The sequence below is a fragment of the Mizuhopecten yessoensis genome, unplaced genomic scaffold (genome assembly GCF_002113885.1).
Source record: "Mizuhopecten yessoensis strain PY_sf001 unplaced genomic scaffold, ASM211388v2 scaffold2329, whole genome shotgun sequence".
NCBI classification, from domain to species: domain Eukaryota; kingdom Metazoa; phylum Mollusca; class Bivalvia; order Pectinida; family Pectinidae; genus Mizuhopecten; species Mizuhopecten yessoensis.
The window spans coordinates 2,759,315-2,777,199 of record NW_018404492.1 but is presented as its reverse complement, the minus strand read 5'-3'; the positions used below and the strand labels follow the sequence as shown (position 1 = coordinate 2,777,199).

The 17,885-nt window shown below is 36.8% G+C and overlaps 1 protein-coding gene across 1 annotated transcript in view; it reads right to left on the bottom strand.

Moving 5' to 3' along the window:
- The window catches only part of LOC110445605 (G-protein coupled receptor 98-like), a 106,547-nt gene that overhangs the window by 4,930 nt on the left and 83,732 nt on the right, over positions 1-17,885 (bottom strand). The window contains exons 38-60 of the mRNA XM_021490289.1: positions 17,563-17,744; positions 16,853-17,035; positions 16,464-16,625; positions 15,764-15,851; positions 13,662-13,811; positions 12,671-12,861; positions 10,887-11,027; positions 10,553-10,705; positions 10,002-10,148; positions 9,316-9,461; positions 8,518-8,722; positions 7,802-7,905; positions 7,422-7,547; positions 6,656-6,763; positions 6,042-6,209; positions 5,321-5,404; positions 4,973-5,036; positions 4,470-4,550; positions 3,983-4,086; positions 2,900-3,107; positions 2,434-2,541; positions 1,135-1,275; positions 760-841 (exon numbers count right to left, since the gene is read on the bottom strand). Coding sequence (XP_021345964.1) covers positions 760-841; positions 1,135-1,275; positions 2,434-2,541; positions 2,900-3,107; positions 3,983-4,086; positions 4,470-4,550; positions 4,973-5,036; positions 5,321-5,404; positions 6,042-6,209; positions 6,656-6,763; positions 7,422-7,547; positions 7,802-7,905; positions 8,518-8,722; positions 9,316-9,461; positions 10,002-10,148; positions 10,553-10,705; positions 10,887-11,027; positions 12,671-12,861; positions 13,662-13,811; positions 15,764-15,851; positions 16,464-16,625; positions 16,853-17,035; positions 17,563-17,744 — 3,126 coding nt within the window. The remainder of the gene's footprint in view (positions 1-759; positions 842-1,134; positions 1,276-2,433; positions 2,542-2,899; positions 3,108-3,982; positions 4,087-4,469; positions 4,551-4,972; positions 5,037-5,320; positions 5,405-6,041; positions 6,210-6,655; positions 6,764-7,421; positions 7,548-7,801; positions 7,906-8,517; positions 8,723-9,315; positions 9,462-10,001; positions 10,149-10,552; positions 10,706-10,886; positions 11,028-12,670; positions 12,862-13,661; positions 13,812-15,763; positions 15,852-16,463; positions 16,626-16,852; positions 17,036-17,562; positions 17,745-17,885) is intronic.

Here is a 17,885-nt window from a genome sequence, read left to right as displayed (position 1 = left end):
TTTTTGTTGACCTTTGTCCATGGAAGGTCCCTGCAAAATTTCATTGAAATTGGTTCAGGGGTTTTGGAGAAGAAGTCGAAAATGTAAATTGTTTACGGACGGACGACGGACGACGGACGACGACGGACAAAAGGCGATCGCAATAGGTCACTTGAGACTTTGTCTCAGGTGACCTAATAAAATATAAATATTCCAAAAGATTTGATATCATAAAGATTTTTATGTAGCTTTTCATTATTTGGCAAAAAACATGAAACACAAATTACTGGCTTATTCTGTTATAGTAGAGAGTCCCACCACATGTCTACTTGAAAAGTTATCTTCCTGTTAAATGTATGGTATTACAGTACCTATATCTATATATTCATACAAAAGGCAATATTATGTTCCGAGATCTTCATCAAGAAGATTTTATAAAATACCCAGAAATATTGCAGAATAGTATACACATATGGAGGATAGCATAGTTACAAGTATCCTGGTTTATAGTCTGGGGATCGAAATCTCTAGGGGAGATGCTTTTATAAAAAAGGAAATTCCAATTAAGAAGTATTTGGTTCATAATTAACTCTTTCTTTAGTTCTAAAGTAACTGGGCAAATATATTTTCTAATATGAGAAAGGAAATACAAATCAATTTACTATGGATACAACACAATGCAAGGACTCTCTAACCTAGGTTTTAATTGTTTCATAGGATAAAGAGCTTCATGAACAGTTTTGATATCCTGTGTTTTAAGAATGATATTCAGTCACATACCCCATCCGATGAGGAAGAACAGCACATATTTTCTGTCTGTATGTTCATCATTCAGCACCAGTATCTTCCAAAAGTTGATGGCCTGTGTTGTAAAAAAAAACAACATAAGTAAGCCATTCCAAGCATCATGATATTTCTTAAATATTTCATGTTTCCCATATTGTAACAAATATTGACTTGAAACTTCCATGATCAATCATATTGGTCTCTTAAACACATTAAACTGCCGAGAAAACTTATAGTGTTAAATATATGTCCATTCTAATTGACATTTATGACAGTAGAGAACTGTTAACCTAGTTGATTTCTTTGAAAACTACAACTTGACAAAATTACCATATTTGAATACGACAAGAGATTTATATATTTTTTTACCTGAGCCATGATCCAGGTGAACTGACATAGGAAAAAGTAATGTAGAAACAGTCCCATCACAATACATCTGTAGTTGTCTTCACCAATGTTGTACACCAGTATCTCTGTAGGGCTTACATAGGCTGCTACCACATAGCACAGCTAAAAGGGAGATAATCGTACACGTAACACAGCTACAAAGGGAGATAATCCTATTGTATAACAGGTGGGAGTTGACATAGGCAGCTACTTTATCAGAGGCCATATGGGCCTGTATCAATCACCTGGTGTTCAATGCTCAGACATTCAAAGAATATCGAAATCAATTAATTCTAACACTTTCTAAGATTACATAAGGCTCAATATCATGACCATAGACCTATTAGTTATGCATAAAATTGTTTAAGACTTTAATACATGAAACGTATCAAGGTCACTAATGAAAATAAACTTGATCTCCCTACAACCTCTAATCTCAATGGGCAAATGCATGACCTTGTGCCTCTTGGTTATCTGGAAGTTATTTAAATATTCAAAAAAACATTTAATCTCTGTGGCCTTGAAATATGGTTAAGGTTACATTTATTTTAGCTGATTTTATAGCTCTCGATCTTACCGGCCAAATATCACCTTAGGTCTCTTGGTTATTCAGAAGAAGTTGTTTGAATAAAGGTTACAACAAATTTGACCCTGTGACCTTGAAACTGAGTCCATGTTGTTCATTCCAGCATGCTACTGGTCAAATATCATCACCCTTGGCTTCTTGGTTATTCAAAGGAAACTGTTGAATTATTTTAACAATGTTCACCCCTTTGAATTTGAAAGTTGGTCTAGGTCATTCATTTGTATACACTTGATAGCCCTAACTCCGGCCAGCAAGCAACTGGCCGAATATCCCCAACTCCGGCCAGCAAGCAAGAGGCCGAATATTATCACCAAAGGCCTATTGGTTATTCAAAAGGAGTTGTTTAACAAACTGACGATGGATGGAGGGACAACAAACCACAGTTTAAACTCACTTGGTCCTGTGGGCGAGGGGAGCTTATAACTCATTTATAAAGGGAGATAATTATCTTAGGTTGGCACAGGCCACCACCTTATTACAAAGCTCACTGGGAGATAATCATATTGTATAACAGGATTGGTGTCAGACTTACACTGGCTGCTACCCTATAACACAGCCCAAAGGGAGATAATCTAGTCTACAAAATGATTTCTGTAGGACAGCCTTCACTGCTACCACATAACAAAACTACGATCACAGATGATCAATCTGTATAATAGAATGTCCAACGTTATCATGTTGTGTTATATACTTACTTGAGTGGCGAAACATGCAAAGCACATATGCACAAGCAGGTTGGCAGAAAACATGGCGTGAAGGTTGGCACAAATATGGTGGACCAGTATAGCCAGAGCCATTGCAACCTGTCATACAAAAGTCGACAAATATTTTACTGTACTATAAATGCAAAGGAAATTGACTTACAGTCTAAAACTGTTTATTTTATTAAATAAACAGGAACAACATGATGACTGATCACGAACAAAAAAGTAATTTCTAAGTAGTTATTTCTATGAGAACAATATTAAAACTGTAAAAAAAATACATAGAATGAAGGATATATTTCTAATGTCATGCTGGCATGAATTGCAGTAGTCTACAGATTTATGTGTAGTCATATCAATAAGAAAATGAAAAAGTTATACCCAAAATTTTACTTTTCATCACAGTTGTGACAATTTTGAGATTTTAAAACATCTGCTGTGCTGAGGTCATACGTACCATGACAAAGAATGAGACGACGAAGAACCAGACAGAGTACCCGACGAGTCCTGCATCTAGAGGGGTGGCCTTGACCGCGTAGTGAGTGAGGTGTTTACAGGAACAGTCCACATAGTCGTCTGTGGCCAGCTCCAGGTTGTTGGTGACAGTACATGTTGTACCCTGGGGGTTCACCCAGTCGGCCGTAGTCATGTCATAAAACACACACCTACAGGGAAAGCACAAGTTAGAAATCCAGCTAAGATGATAAAATATAAAGCTTAAATCAATATATTACATTGTCAATTACTTCATGGGATATTGTGACCATACACTCCTCACGTGTACAAAGTAGGGTGGATCAGAGGGTGGATTCACTAGATCTCCTTTGTCTAGTGTCTATATATTGTATATACTTTTTATTCCACAGAATACTTGTTGCTGTAGCGGAACTGGACTGAGTCAATCTTTGGCGACCAGATAGCTCAATTGGTTGAGCGTCCGTCTAAGAGTTCGGAAGGTCCCGGGTTTGAATACCGGTCCGGCCATGCATTTTTCCTCTCCTATTACATTTGGCACCCAACGAAATATACCCACAGAAAGTGGTGTAGGGTCTCGTTTGTCTTCGGGGGTTGAAGACTTTGTTAAAGGAAGGAGGAATGTAGCGGAACTGGACTGGGTCGATCGTTGGCGCCCAGATAGATAAATTGGTTGAGTGTCCATCTAGAGTTCGGAAGGTCTTGGGTTCGGAACCCTGGTCTGGCCATGCATTTTTTCCTCTCCTGTTACATTACAGTATTACCTGAAGTTCAGTAAGTGGGATGACTTATATACTTACTATACTATGATATGCATTTAAACACCTTAAATATCAACATGAGCACTTTCCTAGCTATCTACAGAAAAGAAATAAAAACAAAATTAAGTCTTAGTACATAAATAAGAGCACTAATCTTGGAAAAAGTGCATCAGCTGTAGTAAGCGCGGTCAGGAAACGAGAGTTCTGCTGCAAGTTAAACAGTCACATCTGATTTAGTGTCCACCTCTTATAAACGCTCACAGGTCTGCTATCAGCAGTCCCTTTCATTTCCCCCTCATACTTACTGTGCCCTACGTGTTGCGATTCGGCGATCAGGTGTGTGGATTCGGTAAATTGCTGGAGAATCTGAATACGATGATTGTCTGTCCTTCATTCCAAAACCGATAATCTGTGTTAGACAAACATGATGAGAGTTAAAAGGAATGGTTCAGTTAATAGAGGACTATTTTGAACTGCAAGAGCTGAACAGAATATAATTGTAAACATAGTACAATTGTGTATGTGATTCTCTAGCACCTAGAACTGTTATCCTGAGTCTTATTAAGGTTATCAAAGCTTCATTAAAATTAGTGCAGCACTTTAGGAGGAGTAGCCTTGACACATTTGCCGTGTCTACAAGTACACTAACACCCCATCCCCCTCCTTATTGCAAAATGATAAATTCTGTCAGGTTGAAACCATTTTGCATAAAAATGAAGTTTCCACACATTATCAATGTTATTATCAATGTTATGTTCTAGTTAGATTTGTCCCATCTTTAAGGGTACTCACCTTGTTACTGAGAAGTTCTGGATCCTCAGTTTTCATGAACCACTGTTCACTGCTGTACTCCATCATGTGAAAGTCAAGGCACTGAACACAAATACAATATCATAGATACTACCATCAACCAAAACACAAACAAGTCACTACAGTTTTAAGGTAAATCGCTCATGGAAACTTCTTTCAAAAATAAATCACTTTTCAGGATCTAAATTTTCCGTGGATTTTGGAGACTTTAGCGTGAATGTTTCAGGTTTTAAAGACATTTGGTGATTTCACCTTGAAATAACATGTCTGTAATTAACTAATGCGTATTAATATGTCACCACATGATATGATCTCCTCCTTAGAGACACTAGATCCCAACAAACAGACCTGCCAAAATCTTAACACCACACATAGGAACAGAGGCAACTCTGGATTACACAAGCTTGGACTAATTAGGTCCTAGCTTAACAGGTATTGTTCAAACAGGCTCAGTTTTGCAGTATTACAGACAACCCATAACTTACATCATTGTCAGCAGGAAAAGGTGCGTTCTCCACTTTTACAGGAACAGTGAAAGTGTCCAATCTCCTGAAACATGACATGGCATAATAAGAGACATCCCAACAGTAAGGTATCAACGGTCTGTTTATCTTTAGTTTAAAACCACCATGTTTTGGTTAATTGAGTGATTTTTCTTTATAAGGTGAACCTTATTAGTCTTAAGTTAAGTTCTTGTAGAATACATCCAGAGGTAATTTCAGAAGGCTCAAGTTTTGCCTTCAGAGAGTCTGCACATGCAGTAGAGAAGCCTAATATCCAACCTTATCACAGATCTTTGGGAAAAGATGTATTTGGAAAACATTTGCTCTTACTGTGCATTGTATTGGAAATTCTGTATTTTCTCAAGAGGCCATCGTCCAGCAGACATCCTCATATAGACACACTGCAAACTGGTGCTGTAACAATGGTGTAACACAAGTCAAGTAAGTAGAGTGTGAGGCATTGTTTTATATCTATAATAAAAAAGGATACTTGTTCCACTCTTTCACCACCGTAGACCATAAATGGCATAATGGACTCATTCCCATAAAGGCATGGTAGAGTCTACTAAAGTTTCGTAGGGGTGAAAGGGTTAATTGCCATGGCCTTTGAACTTAAAGAATCAAATGGTTTATATTCAAAGTAAACAAACCAGTTATTCAGTTTTAAATTTGCAGGATAAGTATTTAAATGAAGGGAACTTAAGATTTTACCCAAAACAAGTAGAGTGAGAAGCTCATCAAATATCATATTTCTATTTAAACAGCCACAAGACAGTGACTAGATCATTGACTGATCTGCAAGGTCAACAAACCACACGATATTTCCAATAACTTTTTTCTCTCTAGTTTTAGTAAATCGACTTTCCCCTTGATTTTATACATGTTTTGATGATCAGCACACCTGTCAAGTAGGAATATAAGTAATCATCTGTAAAGGAAGTTGTGAACAGACAGTTCCATCTTTGCCTGCAAAGTCACAACTATACCTGTGTAGCAATTTTCTGTGGATTTCCTGGTTACCTAACAAGGACACCAATATTGTCCTACTCACAGTTCAGGAGGATCGGGACTAGGGCAGGGCTTCCCTGTCAAGGTCGTGTAGGCTAGCTTCTCCATCAGGGTTGCCAGGGAGGAGCGCCGCCTGGTGGCGTCGTTCTTAGACGGGTTCAGCATGTTACACATCACATTCATCATCTGATTAATTATCTCTGTAGGTAACCTGCAATGACATTTTTTTTTCAGTTAATCAATTTATTCTTAAAGACACCCTTGCCAAATTCACAGTACCTTTATTAAATTTGCTGATTGATATTAAAAATAGCCACTTATCAAACACATGTAATTCTGATAACAGTAAAATCTTAGTATTGTGTCCTTCATTTCATTTGCCACTTTGTTTTCCACCAACACCTTTTAAGGTCCTGGTTTCCTTTTCTTAATAAATCCTTTTCACATATCCCTTGATGTAGAGACAAGCTCCTTCATGATGCCAACATTTTGCTTAACAAATGGTGACAGAATAAGGTTTTACTGTACTGCAAGTCGTAATATGGTCACTCTATCAAATTTTGCCTTCTGACCTGCTAAAAAACAATTGTCAAACTTATTGTAATATTGCATATTTAAGATGACAGTTATTTATTTTTCACTTGAAACAGTACTTACTGACGTTTGAGGCCTTCGTCTATGAAATCATTGAGGATGTTTTCTACAAGTGTCACCTCTGTCTTGTCCATGTCAACCTTGGCAATAGTGTCCAAATGGGACAATGTCCTACAATCGATAATAGGTTTATAACAATTAAACAAACCCATTGGGTCCTAAATCAGATATTTAACTCATGGCTCAACACCTAGCTATGATACAGAACTCATTGTCTGTCATCCCACATCTATCAGACTTAATTAGCCTGCTTAGTATAACATAAACATTTATCATGTTAACTTCCAAAACATACGGCCCATGATTTTAATTGTTATATGTCCTATTAACAGCTTTAGTCATTTAAGGACGAGCCAGGTTTTGGTGGTGGAGGAAAACCAGAATGAACCAGGTTCCAGTACTTGGCGACTGCCCCACTTGCGGCGAAGTGGTGGAAGACTAATGATCATAGCCAGTCAGACATAAATTGTAACTACTCCGTTATCATGGCCCTTTGCAATTTATGACAAAATATAATTTCAATCTTATTATTTTACATTCAAGATACAATATTTGAAGTTTGCCATACTAAGATTCCACAGTGTAAACATAAATTATGTTTTACAGCAATGCTTTATAAACAATTGTATGAAAATATTTCTGTCAACAAGAGGTGTTGGAATACCTTAAAATTTCTGTCAACAAGAGGTGTTGGAATACCTGAAAATTTCTGTCAACAAGAGGTGTTGGAATACCTTAAAATTTCTGTCAACAAGAGGTGTTGGAATACCTTAAGATTTCTGAGTCGTTGTAGTGTGGTCCTTTCTCTTGTTCACCGATGGCAATCCAGATTGGCAAGTTCTTTTCCTCTACGATACGCACAGCTGCTCGGGAGTACTTGGCGTCAGGGTGGATACTTCCAGGGCAAAAAAGGAACATTTCATTTTTACTTCAACTGATTAGTGGAAAATTATGAAAATATTTTTTACAAAAGAGAAACAACAATTTCTTTTTTCAAATCCAGACTTTGCTTTTGTTTAGAATGGTTTCTTAATATTAATAAATTAGCATATAAAAACACTTATATGATATTAAATCTTCATAATTTTTAAACGAAAATCTGAAAGTCAACAGTAAATACATGTACCAGAGATATATATGTGCCCTTACCTGGCCCCATTGCTAGGGTTTTTCAGCGTCACATAAAACTGTTTCGGCAGAGGGTTGTTAGAAAGTATGGCTGGAGTTAGGTTGATTTCTACAGTCTCTATATCCTGTTAAAACAACAAGCATGAACAGATTGGATCAAATTAGAATATCAGATCACTGTTGTATTATTGTCGTTGTTGTAGGGAAACATGATTCTTTGTTTCCCCCAGATTGACCATGTTTCATTTAGAGCAAAAATATGAAAATCAAACAATAACACAACAATACAGAAGATCAGGTTGACACACCAATGTTGTAATCTGCTTCAGTCACTATGAGTTCAGATGTGGTTCTTGCCCCATTTACTTCCATAGGCTCTAAAGAAGGAAATTAAGACTTGGAAACTTAAGTGCATGAGGGCAACAAAATGTTTTATTTCCCTGTCATGTGATCCATATAATCCAATCAGACATGCTATTATATAAATGAGGTATAATAATAAACATTAAATAAACATAGTTGCTCAGTTATTGTCACCATTGCAATCAAACTATAGATGACAAGTAACAATATATCTTTATCTCTGTACAACTCTTTTTATTATGGACTGAAGAAATACCGCTATTTCTGTGAAGGACAGAAGAAATATCTAGAGAGTGGAGTTTACATGAACATTCAATTCTAGCTATCACAAATCAAAATTTCTATTATAAAACCAAACTTCAATTTTTAATTACCTGTCTGTTCTCCTCGAACAACAACATGCCCACTTTACTACTGTAGTCTTCCTGCTCCAGGGCGGGGTTGATGGTGACCCCATGTTCTGTCACCTGTGAGGTCATCTGCATCGTCTCATATCCTATCTGTACTCGGTAACCTTGACCCATCTTTCGCTCGACCTTCAGCAGCACTGTCCGGCTTGTATCTCCCACTGTCAGCAATCTGTTACACCATGGCAATGAAAACAAAAAGGTCTTCAAAACCGTAATGTCAGCATGGTAATCTCAAGTCTTTATTATATGGTTATATAGCAATAATCAATTAAGGTCCTTTACATCAAGGGAATGGGCCATTTTCCAACATGTCTTCCAAAATTCTGTTGTAATTTGACACTCTTGCATCGTGTGTCATTCTGAAACATTACCAACAGAAACGAATCTATACCAGTCCGAGTTGCCTCCAATCAATTGAACAGCACAACCATTGCCTAGTTTATAAAGTGTTCTTTTCTGGGAGAAGATTTCCCACAATGCTGTAGATTTTTGCAGAAAACCTTTTGCAACTGTTTTTGTAATGTTTATGGCCCATCGACAATTTGACTAAAAATAGACCCAACAACACTAAAATAGAGTTAGCTATATTCTAACCCATATCCACATGACGGGGATAATTATCAAGGGGTTTTACAGTAATTATGTATCCCAGTGTCATCCCACACACTGGGATACAGGGGAATATTCAATTGGTAGTCATTTTACACATAACTGATTTATTACAAAATTGAAATTTTAAAAATCATACAATTGTCGACTGACCTTGAATTTTCTGTGAACTGGAGCAGACCCCGGACATAATCACTAGAGTCTACGGTTACCGTGGAAACCAGACTGCCACTGTCCAGTTGAGCATCCCTTCTCACACTGACCAGCTTTATGATAAATGTATGTGCCTCCTCTGGAATCTGTAAAATGATTCACATCAAATATAAAACATTTCCAGCTATTGTAACCATTTCTGACAAATTTGTCTTGTTTAGTCAAATGCTTCAAATTATGATCGACACCCATGGTGACAGTGTTAGGACTGCATGGGTCATAAATGGGGTCCTTTTCAAATCAAACTGGGTCTTTTAGAATAGTTCAAAATGGACTTATTGAAAAAGAGGTACTTTTGAAATTCTATGCTTCAAAAGGATATAGGGACAGTGAAAACTGTAATGCAGTTTATTGCAACGCATATGAAAGTCAATTTTTATCCAAAAAATCAGTATGCCATTATATTTTAAAGTTATTTACCGCTTAGGCTAAAATCAACTCCGGGTAACACAGAAAAAACAGAGCCAAGCTTACAGTGATTCTCACATTGTTATATTTGATGAGAAACTTGGAATAACAACATTGTATTATTCTAGATAAGTGAGATTCTCACGATAGTGTTTCTGAATGGTAAGTTGAAATGAAGTAGCATACACTGATCAGGAGCTACGTAACGCGGTACTCACATTGTCATTTCTGACGGTGACATTGAAGTGACAGGAAGCTTCGCGGGCGGCACATATCACCGTACCAGCAGTCCTCATTAGCTGGCTGGCAAGCATTGCATCCTCAGCCTCGCTACTGTTCTGGGCTAGCTTGGTCACCCACGACACCTGTACATACACACAAATCCATTTCTATCATCTGTATAGGAATATGTCTCAACCAATAGCCTACACATAAACCAAGCTCAAACACAGTCTTTTGCATTCCATATCAAACCTGATTTTCATTTTTTAACTTAAAACCCCTGTGTAACTTTAGTAGACTCTACCATGCATTGATCTGGATGAGTCCATTTTGGTCTACAGTGTTGAAAGGGTTAACTAACCCCAGTTAGCTGGAATTCTAAAAGTATTTGAATCACTGTGTACTAGCAAGTGCATGTATGATTCCTTGTGCTGGTAGGGTCTTATACCACTTTAGAGTAAGTTTGCACAAAAGAATACCCAAAGCCTTTCTACTATTACACCTCAAATATATGTCAGTTGTGCCGAACATGACTGAATATTCTCACCTCTACTTCTCCATAGAAGGCATTTGTCCTGGCAAGTCGTAAATTCACTACATTAGCTGTGTCCTCGCTGACCCTCATAACCTTTGAACTCTCTGCAAACCCGATGACTCCATTTGATAGGTCGTTTTGCAGCAATGTGATCAGACAGTAGCCCTATAATGAAAATGTGGAAACATGTTTTTAAACGTTGTTTCAACTGACATAATATACAGGAAACATGCACCGATACATGTACTTATATCAGTGTGACTTGAAAGTTTCATTGAAAAACTAGGTATGGTTGTCACATTTCTTCAGAGTAAACATAAGATTAACACACTCGACCACCGTGTACCTTTTTGCCTCCATCAGGTGCTCCCTCTGCTATCCTGGCCCCGGCTGTTGGCTGAGTGAGGTAGACTATAATGGACTCGTCAGGCTCGGCGGCGTTGTCTGCCAGCACCGTCACCAACACATACCCTGTCTGTTGGCCTTGCTACAAACAAAATACACAGCAAATTCATTATATCTCCACTTCAGCACATCATCTTATAAAACATTCAAACTATTAACTCTCAATATCCAAATTTTAACTCACATTTTATCTGATGTGTGACTTTGGAAACAAGTAACCTGCAATGTGACTTTGGTATCAAGTTACCTGTAATGTGACCTTGATATCAAGTTACCTGTGATGTGACCTTGGTATCAAGTTACCTGTAATAAGACCTTGGTATCAAGTAACCTGTAATGTGACCTCAGTATCAAGTTATCTGTGATATGACCTTGGAAGGGAATTACCTGAAAATTGACATTGGTATCAAGTTACCTATAATGTGACCTTGGTGCTGAGTTACCTGTTATGTGACCTTGGTGTTAATTACCTGTAATGTGACCTTGTTGTTAATAACCTGTTATGTGACCTTGGTATCAAGTAACCTGTAATGTGACATTGGAAGTAAATTACCTGAAAATTGACCTTGGTATCAAGTTACCTGTAATGTGATCCTGGTGCTGAATTACCTGTTATGTGACCTTGGTGTTAATAACCTGTAATGTGACCTTGGTGTTAATAACCTGTAAAGTGACCTTGGTATCAAGTTACCTGTAATGTGACCTTGGGCTTATTTACCTGTAATGTGACCTTGATGATTAATTACCTGTCATGTGACCTTGGTGTTAATAACCTGTAAAGTGACCTTGGTATAAAGTTACCTGTGATGTGACCTTGGTGTTAATTCCCTGTAATGTGACCTTGGTGTTAATAACCTGTAAAGTGACCTTGGTTTAAAGTTACCTGTAATGTGACCTTGGTGATTAATTACCTGTAATGTGACCTTAGTATGAAGTTACCTGTAATGTAACCTTGGTATCAAGTAACCTTTAATGTGACATTGGAAGTAAATTACCTGTTAAGTGACCTTGGTGATTAATTACCTATATTGTGACCTTGGTGTTAATTACCTGTAATGTGACCTTAATGATTAATTACCTGTAATGTGACCTTGGTGTTAATTCCCTGTAATGTGACCTTGGTGTTTAATTACCTGTAATGTGACCTTGGTGATTAATTACCTGTAATGTGACCTTAGTATGAAGTTACCTGTAATGTGACCTTGGTATCAAGTAACCTGTAATGTGACCTTGGTGATTAATTACCTGTAATGTGATCTTGATGATTAATTACCTGTAATGTGACCTTGGTGTTAATAACCTGTAAAGTGACCTTGGTATAAAGTTACCTGTGATGTGACCTTGGTGTTAATTACCTGTAATGTGACCTTGGTGTTTAATTACCTGTTATGTGACCTTGGTGTTTAATTACCTGTAATGTGACCTTGGTGATTAATTACCTGTAATGTGACCTTGGTGATTAATTACCTGTAATGTTACCTTAGTATGAAGTTTCCTGTAATGTGACCTTGGTATCAAGTAACCTGTAATGTGACCTTGATGATTAATTACCTGTAACGTGACCTTGATGATTAATTACCCGTAACGTGACCTTGGTTGTGATTAATTACTTGTAATGTGACCTTGGTGATTAATTACCTGTAACATGACCTTGATGATTAATTACCTGTAACGTGACCTTGGTGGTGATTAATTACCTGTAATGTGACCTTGGTGATTAATTACCTGTAACGTGACCTTGGTATCCAGTACATCGTAGTCCTTACCACCACGTGCCACATTGTCACTTTGACGATTGCCCAGAACCTGTCGGATTGTATCGTTTGTGTCTCCGGGAGAAGGAACAATCATTGATGTCCACATCTCTCCTCCTCCGACTGTCCGCACCACCACAGACACTGTACCAAATAGGCCGCCTATCAAACACAGGTACAAGAGATTTCAGTCAATATTAGGATTGTCATAAAAATTATCTTCACTAAAATAATTAAGGAAGTAAACTTTTACTCATTGTCTTCCTAACTGATTGGTCACTTTTGAAAATGTTTTCAGTCATATCCATTTTAGCATAGCAAATTATGTATTGATGAATTGAACTGGTACAGAGTAATGTAAACCAAACATTCCTTATTAAATACAGATACCACTAATCTTTGAACTTCAACTCAGCTGTGACATTGTACAACTATTATCAAGAGAGAGCAATCTGTTCAAGCGGCAGAAAAAGGAAGCCATCTGGATTCACCGCAGTGGGCCAGTTCTAAATCATGATGAGAGGGCTCATAATACTCTCGCACATCTATGACCAAGTATCAAATTAAAGTATGAATCGAGTCATTTCGATACAAATCAAGTAATTGTACATATGCTTACAGTGTAGCTGATTCAACATCGATTTGTGGACAACTCGTACACATTTTACACCTTTAGTGTACATATGCTTCACTGGTCATTCGTCTGATGAAGGTGACAGAGTACATACCATACTAGTCATCGAAACATCACATATAAACACTTTTTGGTTGTGCTATATAAATCTTTTCACAATTCATACTTACCAACCTGAAGAAAATGATTAGAAATACAGGAAAGTACCTGTACATATTTAGATATGCACAGTTTTAGCTCATTTAAAACTTGTCCAGTGTTCCACTGAATATTGGTATTACAGACCATTTATCTGGACACTCTACCTGTTGTGCTGGACACTACTGACCTGTCCTGACTATGGAGATGTTGACCTGCCTGTACTCCTCCTCCACGCTGATCTCCGACGGCTCCATACACAGAACACCATAGGGGTCATTACTCTCCTCTATATGGACCACAGCGTTGATGTAGAGGGAACTTAGGCGAGGCGAGATTCCTACACAACCACACAGATAAAGCTGGTCAGACAGAATTCAATGGCAATAAGTAATTCAGCAAAGTTATTCAGAATTCACCTAACAAAAACCATACAGTTTGTTGTGAATAAATATCACAGATGTTTAATTTGAAACTACCACAGTAAATCTGTTAACCGACACATCCAGATTTACAGTGCTATTTTAATTGAATCGCCATAAATTAATGTATACCAGGTAATTTTCACAGTCATGTTATTTTCACGTTTTTGTGGAAAGATTCAACAACGAGTTCAACAATGCAATGGAAATCTTTCCAGCTCCATGTATTGATGTAAGATCTAGTGCAAATCTAAGACAAACAACGATACAAAAAACATCATACAGCTTCATTAATTGACAAATATCCTTTTGAACTTAAGAGGTTATTCCATTATGTTATAATCATGGTTTACTGTTAAAATATTGATACAGACACATTAATATGCATGGATGTAAAAATATCATGGACCAATTTTTTTTAATTTTTTTTTGTGAAAATTAATTTCCTGATGAAAATGCAAAATTAACCCATTAAACAAATTAAAAGCTATTTACAGTAATTTGATAAACCCTCCTACACAAACTCTACCATATGTAACCATCAATGAACCAATTTCCTTGTAAAACAGATTAAATAGATTATAATGCAAAATAAACACTCTCCATAAATTCAATCAAATTTGGGAAGCTCAGACTACATCCTATAGACAAGCAGATTAAAATAGGGTAGCTTTATTTTACAAATCCCACCTTAACAAAAACATCTTACACAGCTTGCATTTCAATTCTAAAATTCACAGTACATAGCAAATATTTGTTTGATTTTGTGAAGATATTCATGTAACAATGCATTAGATTTCAATGTGTTATTCCGTTCACAATTTACTGGGACGGGTATAATTACATTTTATATTCCTGTGTTATCATGTAATGCACATGTAGGCGACACTCCTGTTTGTCACAATCTGTAACGATCAGCTGTTAGCCAGGTGCCAATGTTTGTCCATCAGCTTTCTAATCAGTCTAATATTATTGGTTACCCTAATTTGTTAATTTAACACTGTATTATTGATATTCTGAGTTGCGTAGGTTATGTGTGCAGACCTGCTTTTGAATTGATTAATCTTGTTGATTGGCTAATGAAATATTTACATACACTATAATAACCAGGTAAGCTGCTGCAGAAAATAATTTGATTATATCATGACGATAACTTCAAAGAGAATTTGTCTATACAGATCAAATACTTCATTGAACACTGACGACATGGTACTTATTAAATTGCTATTACTGAAATGATGAAAAAAATTCAAATAAATTAGCAATTATCAATTCAATACCCTGTACCAAGATGTATATTGTTATTTGGTAGGAGGGCAGGTGAATATTGCACAATTTTTTCTCTGATTCACTGCAACATTCATTCATCTTCAAACTAAACACATAACAATGAAACCTTAAACCTTATCATCAGAGAAAGGCTGGTTTTAGGTGCATATTTGTTTTAAGGATCAAATATCAAAGGTCAAGGTTGTTAGAAAGTTTTTTCCCCAGATGATGTCTCTTCTCCTTAACAGCTGTATATCTACTTCAATCAGATAGACTTTCCAGACAGAAAAAGGTGGATATTGTTTACAGGGTCAAAGGTCAAGGCCACAGACCACATTCCTGTCCCCCTTCTTCAACATTTCATTTGGGAATTTTTATCTATCATTTATTGGTCCTAATGACCTTTTCTGTGTAGATAGGCAATTAAGAATGTAATAATGATAATTGTTGGTGGATTATTGCACCATATAATCTGTTTTTTTTTGTTTAATTATTTTTAACTGGTTAATCAGTATTTTCCCTTTATTTTACGTCTATTTCCTGATGTAAAAGGTCTGATACATGTCCTCGGTGACATCAATCAGACAATACTTTAACTTACTTGGTGTTATTTCAGTCGGGTATTTCTCCACACGGGTAAGATTAATGAACAGCGTTTCTTCCTCTTCGGGAATATTATCTTGCAGCACCTACCAAAATTTCAGCATAAATTGCCTTTTTCAGTTTATGTTAAACATCATTATTTGAAAATGTACCACTACAATCACAAAATACATTGTATTGTTAAAGAAATTTGAATTAATAAAGAATTTCTTCATTGACTTGTCGAAAAGAAAAGATATCCAAATTAGGAAATGAATATTAATGTACTAAATTTCCTTCACAAACTGAAGTCTAATTTAAAAGTTCCTTTGGCTGACATCTAGCTTTTAAGTTTGGACCATTTGGTGATTCATAACCATAGAGTATCCACAAGAGACAACTTAGGTAAATATTGACAGAAAGAACATATCGATTCAGAAGTTATCAACCGTACAGGAACAGTTTCACATTTGACATGTTACAGTGACCTTGGCTGCATGACTTCAAAATATTGGCTACCATCGCTATGTGGTTTGTAATACTTGTCTAAAATGATCAAAAGCTATACATATTTTGCTCAAAGAATTGTCAAACAAGCAGACTGGCTGTAAATAATAAGGATTAGCATTCTACAATTTCAGAATATGTACTAACTAGCACTGTAAGTACTCAATATTCTTATCCTTAATTCTTAAGACAAACCAAAATAATCCAATTACCCTAATCTCAATAAGGCCCGATGTTTGGCCTGGGTCCAGCATCACAGCATTGGTCTCCATAGTAATAAAATCAATGCCTTTATCAGCAGTGACCTCTTCTGACCTGTAGATGACCTCTAACTTGCCCTCTGACCCATACAGTCTTTGCACCATTAAGTAAATCTGAAAAGCATATAGTGTAACACATAATATTTGATAATAATGCAAATCATAATTTCAACAGATAATGGTGAATCAAAACATAAAATTACAATTTTTTTCAAGATCGATTTTTGCTTTTTGTACATAAAAAGAATTGTAATATTTGATATTTCTTACTGATTTCAAACAAATACCTTTTAAACAAAACAAGGAATAAAATCACCATAACTTATTCAATAACAACTTACCTTTCCTTCCATTTCAGAAATGCTTGGATTAGTGGAGTTGGCGGCGAAGCGTACAATGCCGTTTGGCTCTATTTGGACCTGACGAGTGTTTGGGGCCAGTCTTGCCCCACCAGAGATGGTAGTGATGGGAGCCTGGGGGAGATGTAGGGAGAACAACTCGGGCTGGGCTGGCTTGGCTGTCAGCTGCACAAAATTCAGGTCAATATAACCTTTAACTCCAAAATATCTTCATGCCGCAAGGGTTTTTATCCCTTGGTATACTTTGTATATCTATCTAATTTCTGTTTACTCAAGATAGAGTTTTAATAATATAAACTTTATCGATGTTACAACAATAATGAACAAAGTTATTTCAACTTCTATTAATCACTCCTGTTGGCCCGGGGTGGGTCTAAATGAAGGAGGAAACCGGAGTACCCGCAGAAAACCCACGTAGTGACCCAATACCTTGGTGAAAGGCAAGTGTGCTATCCACTGCACCACCCGACCACCCTTGAGACAGAGTATTGAATATTAATCACTACCAAGAAATTTTGTTTCCAGCAAATTTAATCTCCCAGTTTTGTGGTAGAAACACTTTCCCCTGGAATTATGAAAATTTTGTTATCTTGATACATATATGTTAGCTTTTTTCAGAGGGGAATACCATGGGTACATAATATGGTTTGAATACCTTACTTCATCAATCAAGGGAGCTAACTCCTTCCTACCTGTACAGTGAAGTTCTTTGAGCTGACTCCATGAGCTACAGTGACACTGCCCTCCACAGGGTTGACAGTACCCTCCACGAAGTTGTTAGGCATGTTCCCAGGCACAAAGCCGGCCTTCCACGGTATCTCCACTGTTCCATAGGTACCACGCCGCACCAACGTCAAGGTCGTCGTGGTGGTAACTGTAAAAATGATCATGAAGTACATTAAGAGCAAGCACAACAAATATGTAATTAACATGCTATTTCAACACTTGTTTTTGCTTACAACAAGCAGCAAAAGGCATCATTCCTGGGTATTGAGAAATAAAATATTCATATATT